This window comes from Quercus lobata, chromosome 4 (genome assembly GCF_001633185.2).
Source record: "Quercus lobata isolate SW786 chromosome 4, ValleyOak3.0 Primary Assembly, whole genome shotgun sequence".
Classification (NCBI taxonomy): Eukaryota; Viridiplantae; Streptophyta; class Magnoliopsida; order Fagales; family Fagaceae; genus Quercus; species Quercus lobata.
This window is the reverse complement of record NC_044907.1, coordinates 18,764,617-18,771,127: the sequence shown is the minus strand read 5'-3', so window position 1 is coordinate 18,771,127 and position 6,511 is coordinate 18,764,617. Positions and strand designations below refer to the sequence as shown.

At 37.3% G+C, this 6,511-nt stretch overlaps 1 protein-coding gene across 1 annotated transcript; it reads left to right on the top strand.

Moving 5' to 3' along the window:
• The first annotated feature begins 232 nt into the window (after positions 1-232).
• Positions 233-3,123, top strand: LOC115983405 (subtilisin-like protease SBT3). The gene has a single exon (XM_031106076.1). The coding sequence runs from the start codon at positions 293-295 to the stop codon at positions 2,576-2,578; it is 2,286 nt and encodes a 761-aa protein (XP_030961936.1). The 5' UTR covers positions 233-292; the 3' UTR covers positions 2,579-3,123.
• Positions 3,124-6,511: the final 3,388 nt, after the last annotated feature.

The following is a 6,511-nucleotide window of genomic DNA, read 5'->3' as shown; positions in this document are numbered from 1 at the left end:
TAGGAATTTCTATCCGTTCATGAACTTGCCATAGAAAATCGAATCGTAAAAGACAAGGAGTTTTTGTTTTTTTAGGACCATATAATAAGAGATTGAATTTCCAATGGTCCATTAAAAAACATGAAATTGAAAGGAAAGTTCTACTTACTGAAATCATGCAAAGCACATTTACAAATATACCCACTCTCTTTTTTATTTATTTCTTATGCAAAGTATACGCCCTCTCTCTTTTATATATGCATAAAAACATATATACATATATTCCAGTTCTCCCATCAACATTAACCTAGGGATGAGTTACGCACTTCCTTTGCTGCTATTTTTTCTTCTTCGATTAAACTATGCAATTTCCAAAGTCGAAGAATACCAAACATACATCATCCATGTGGACCATACTCAGAAGCCTGTGTCTTTATCAACCCATGAGTCATGGCATCGTTCCATTTTAAATTCATTGTCGTCTTCTCCGGTTGATGAGCAGGAACTGTTATTGTACTCATACAACCATGTCATGCATGGCTTCAGTGCGAGGCTTACACCCTCTCAGCTATCTGAGGTTGAGAAATCTCCGGCTCACCTTGCCACATACCCGGAGTCCTTTGGCAAGCTGTTGACAACCTACTCCCCTAAGTTTCTTGGGCTACAACAAAATGTTGGCATATGGCCCGCTGCCTCATATGGAGAAGATGTGATTGTAGGTATCTTAGATACGGGAATTTGGCCAGAGAGCGAGAGTTTCAATGATGAGGGTATGTCACCAGTGCCTCAAAGATGGAAAGGCAAGTGTGAGAATAGTACAGCATTTAGTCCTTCATACTGCAACAGGAAGCTCATCGGGGCGCAATCGTTTAGCAAAGGACTCCAAGCTGCAGGTATTGATATATCCAATGAACCATTCTTCAATTCTGCAAGAGACTACATGGGTCATGGTACACACACTGCATCCACAGCGGTGGGTAACTATGTACATGATGTAAGTCACTTTGGATATGCAAGAGGCACTGCCAGAGGAGTGGCTCCCCGGGCACATCTTGCTGTGTACAAGGTCCTTTGGGCAACAAACACAGAAGAGTCTGCATCAACCGATGTTCTTGCTGGTATGGACCAAGCAATTGATGATGGGGTTGACATCATGTCTTTGTCCCTTCGCATTAATCAGACTTCTTATTTCGCTGATAGCATTGCCAAAGGTTCTCTTTCGGCAATTGAGAAAGGGATTTTTGTTGTCTGTGCCGCTGGCAATGACGGTGATTTTAAAACAATATACAATGGAGCACCTTGGATAACAACTGTTGGGGCTAGCACAATTGATCGAAGTTTCCATGGAAAAGTGACTCTAGGAAATGGGGTTACCATTGGAGGCACATCATACTTTCCAGAGAGTGGTTTCATTACTAATTTACCTTTGTACTATGGCACACGTAACAGGAGCAAAGCATTTTGCAACCACAAATCTTTGGATAAAAAGGAGGTTATTGGGAAGGTAGTCATCTGTGATTATAGCACCAAGATTAATGTTTCTGAACAGATTAAAGAGGTCGAGAGCGCAGGTGGTTATGGAGCTATTTTCTTGACAGATGCATCATTCTCTCTCTATTCAGATGAATACTCCATTCCGAGCCTTATTGTGCCAACTGCTTCAGGGACTCGGGTCAAAGAGTATGTGACAAAGGTGAGAAATCCAATAGTGAATAACATGAGGTTTCTATTAACAAGGTTCAGTACCAAGCCTGCACCTCAAATCGCCAATTTCTCTTCAAGGGGTCCAAGCACAATCAGTCCAGGAGTTTTAAAGCCAGATATTCTCGCTCCAGGAGTTGATGTGCTAGCCGCAGTTTCACCCATTGTACCACACATAAGTGTCGGAAAATATGATTTGGCTTCAAATTATGCTTTAAAATCAGGTACATCAATGTCAACACCACATGTTGCTGGCGTTGGAGCTTTACTAAAAGCAATCCACCGTGAGTGGAGCCCAGCAGCTATCCGATCAGCTATGATGACCACAGCCTATGTCAAAGACAATACTGGCAAGATCTTTAAAAGCCAATTGACAAATTCTTCTTCCTCGCCTCTAGACTTTGGTGCTGGCCATATCAATCCAAACAAAGCCATGGATCCTGGACTGATCTATGATATGGGTCTGCAAGATTATATTCAATTTGTGTGTGGCCTGGGGTACACTAAGAAGCAAATGATTCTTCTCCTTAGACGAACTCGATGGATTTGCAACCACAAATCTATTCATGATCTAAACTATCCCTCTTTCATGGCTGTACTCTCCAACAGAACTAGATATCCAGTGACAATGAAGTTTAACAGGGTTGTGACAAATGTTGGCAATGATAAATCTGTTTACCGAGCACATTTGGAGAACATTCCAACCGGAATGAGAATAAGTGTCAAACCGAGGATTCTTACCTTCACCCGCAAACATCAGAATCGAAGTTTTGTTGTGAGCGTTGTGCTTGATAAGCTTGATGGAGAATATCCAATTCCAACGGTATTTGGTTTTCTCAAATGGATTGATCAAGATAGCCACATAGTATCAAGCCCCATAGTGGCTATCAAATATTAGCGGACAATATATATGAGCATGTTCACGTGCTAAATATTAGCTATTGTCGAGGGCGTCCTGGCTATCTGTCTTCTTAGTTCAAGTAGTGGTTATTCGTCATGAAAATCTGCAAGTGCTGTGTTATAACTATATGTTGGCTTTGTATATGAGAATAAATGGCTTTTGTCTCCAAGCTGAAGCTGCTGCCCTCCTTTGGGCAGTTGAGCTAGCTAGCCGAGAGCAGTGGCTTCAAGTGATCTTTGAAGGAGACGCTAAGGCCTGTCTTGACCCCCTATCTTCACCTACTTCCACCCCGGACTGGAGTAACAGTACCTATATCAGCAACATCTTTCATTTTTCTGCTTGTTTTGCTTTTGTTAAGTTTTGTTGGGTTAGGAGGTTATGTAATGCAGCAGCTCAAGATGTTGCTAAATTTGCTTTAACCTCCCTTCGGTCCTTTTCTTTCAGTTCTGGTAATATTCCGCCAGTTATAGAGTTTGTTTGTAAGGCGGATTACCCACCCTTTGTTTCTTTTGATGTTTAATGCTATTGAAGTTTTATCCACACACACACACACAAAAAAAAAAAAAAAAAAAAAAAAAAGAGAATAAATGTGTTAAACATGAATCACAATAAATGTGCTAAATATCTGAAGTTTTTTTCTTTCTTTTTTCCTAGAAAGCTTTCTTCCCTTTTTTGTGTTCTTTATTTTCCTGTTTGAGACTGTCATGGAGGGCAAAGCATTAAAGACATTACATTTCTATACTAGTGCTTGTAAGATATTAAAGTCTCTTAACGTGTTAAGCATAATGTCGTAGTTTCGTGGATCTGGATCCTCTCCATTTCCCTTTGAAATGGAGAGGGTCCATTTCATGGCCAAGATTACTTTGAAAATATATCAATGACTAAGATATGCCACATCAATTAAAAATGAATAGCTTAACTCTAATAGCAAAGTTAACTATGATTAACCAAACTAAACCTTAACGTTCGCTAACGTAAGTGTTAACGTTGGGGAAAAAAAAAAAAAGAGAATGAGAGTCTCTTTCAATCTGGATGCCTCATCAGTCATTTGGGCACGGTCGGCAAAGACATTCAATGGTGTTCCTCGCCGTGGAGGAGATAAAGACTTCACCTTAGGATACATCCAACGATGCACAAGAATCAGATTCTGACCACTTCTGTGTCTTTGTCAGTAAAGTAAATCACCCCGATGCTAAGCAATCCCATGTCCTTTCACAATTTTTAATTTTACAACTCGTTCCTTATAATTTTTAATTTTTCTAATTCTTTTAACATACATACATACACCTTTGAAGGAGGATGCTTTAGTTTTTTGTGGTACAACTACATGATTTAAAAAGTCAAGCTTTGAAGTGTAAAAGATTATGGAAATTGTGTCCTGTGGAAACATAAATTTACCAAGTGTCTTTAATTTTCCAACTGTGGATATGTTTCCTTTTTATGCAACTTAAATTTGTGGGAAATTTGTGAATGTTCAACATAATATGAGAAAATCAGTATCGCATGCCTTTGCAATTTATAGCCTTTAGTTATTTGGATTAATCAAAATCGTATGGGTTTGTGGTTTGATTGTCTGTAAAAGGTTGGCAGATCAAATCAGCGCCTGGATTTGCTTTGAATGCCTGCAAAAAGATTAAAGAGCAGCATGTGTGGGTACTGGGTACCTCCTTCATTTTTCCCTTTTTTGCATCAGTTTTCATGGCATCCAAACCCATCAAAGATACAAACTTTCCTTCATTTTCAGCAAGCAAATGGAAAGAAGGAACAAAACACAGAAAATGAAAAAAGACAAAAAGAAAAGATGACTCGAATCAATTGTCAATTAACGAAATTAATGCATTACAAGCAGAACAATCAAATTGAGGGAAAAAAACAAAAAAAAAACCTTTTCGTCTTCCTCTTCCTGTTCTTCGTCAACATCAACGCCAACGCTTGTGCTAGTTCATCTTCTTTTTCTAAACTCTACTCTTCTCATTTTGTTACTTCTAGATCTATTCTTCCTGAAATGTCTTGGTCACAAAATCACAATTCACAAAACTTAAAAGATAAATTTAACATACTCTCGTCTAAACTTAACCATAGTTTAGACAGAATCCTCTGTTAACTCATAGTAGCATTAGTCAGTATTTTTTTTTTTTTTTTTTTTTTTTTGGAGAATTAGTCAGTATTTTTTTAAATGGTGTGGCACATCCTAACTTATAATTTATTTCAAATCAATCCTGACCATGAATGGACAAGGGAAATGGAGAGGATCCAAATCCTAGTTTCGTATACGCTGGTTTGGCATTATCTTGCTACTGCCCATGACCAATGAAAGCTGACCTCTACCGAGTCAATCGAACAGTCAGACGAGGCTGTTGACAATGAGTAAGGCGGTGGTCGGTAGAGGCTTGGGTTTTCTACGCTTCTACACCAGCCGGTTCAAAAAATTGTTCTGCTTTTTTTTATTCCAACAAGGAATCGAACTGGACGATCTATTTTATAGATTATATATATTCTCAACCCAGATCGGAGCTAACTCAGTTGAAAAGTTAAGATTCGATGAGAGTTTGATCTAGTTAGATTTTATGAAAACATGAAAAAGAGAATATAGGAGGGAGAACACAAGGTTTGCGTTGTAAGGTCTAACGGTCTAGTCCACAGTGAAAAGCTCTATAGTAATAAGGTCCAATCCAAATAAAAAAAGCCCTATAGTAATGACTTTAAGGCCCAAACCAAATTTAAAAAAAAAAAAAAAAACCCATCTTGTGAGTTAATAATTGATTAAAAAAACAAAAGTTCACATACCAATATAAATATATAAATAAATAAAAAAAGACCCCATCCCGATAATTTTTTGAGATAAATAATTATTATTTTTAACTTAAAGTTGATAAAATGCTGGTTTAGATTAATTAAAATAACCATATTATCTGATTATATATCAACTGAATATTGAGATGTTAGCAAAATTTAAATACAAAAACTTAAAATAATAATTTTGTATCTTAAGAAGAGAGAAACATTTAAATATTGTAATGTAATACAAAATTTTTTACTGAATATAAAAAAGATCTCATTTAGAATTATTATTCTTAAGCCGCAAACAGTATTTTTGTTTGAATGTACTAGTATTGTTGTATAAACCACTTCTCCTAGGTTACATAAAGGCCTCTTATTTGTGTGTAATATACAGAATATTTAGTCCTTACATGCTATTATTAGAACAATGGTTATAGCCTCTCTGAGCATATGTTTTAGTTTTTTTTTCTTTCTTTTTTCCAGAGTCCCCACTAGCAATGTTGTTCATATTAGTACTTTTCACCCATCCATACGTAGCCAATATCATATCTAAGCCCATTGAGTTTCTTTTTAAACTTCCAAATCTCATAACTGGGAAAATCTTAAAACGCATCAGCCCAATACCATTGAAAGCACTTCAAATGGGCCCTCCACAACCTCACCTGCATCTATTAGATTTATTTGCATCATGGCGCAATTGGGCTGGTGGTTGCACTGAAAAGTTGTTGATAAGATCATTGTGGAAAGCCATCAAGAAATCTAGCTTAGAGAAATCACATAACGAAAATTTCAGTTTCTGTTGATATATGGTTTGATGTGTATGGTTGAAGTCGTAACGTAAGTTGCAATATATGCGTGGGCTATATCTTTAAACTGCGGGACTTGGAGTGATCCTATAGTATGAATTCTATCTACTTGAAAGATAGGGAATTAGAAGTCATCCGAAGTGTACTATAAAAATAGTGTGTGTCAAAGGGCATGCATGTACTACGATGTACACAAATTGGCCATGTTTACACACTGACACCAATCTATGGGAAGTATTATGGATGAAAGTTAGCATGGGAAATAACCATAGTACCATGATGCATACTAACTGGACCTAAAACCATTGATTATGGTGTAAACTCAAGTGGGAGGTGTTAGTTT

Coding starts and splice junctions, on each gene's coding strand:
- LOC115983405 (XM_031106076.1), top strand. CDS start 293: ATGAGTTACGCACTTCCTTTGCTGCTATTTTTTCTTCTTCGATTAAAC.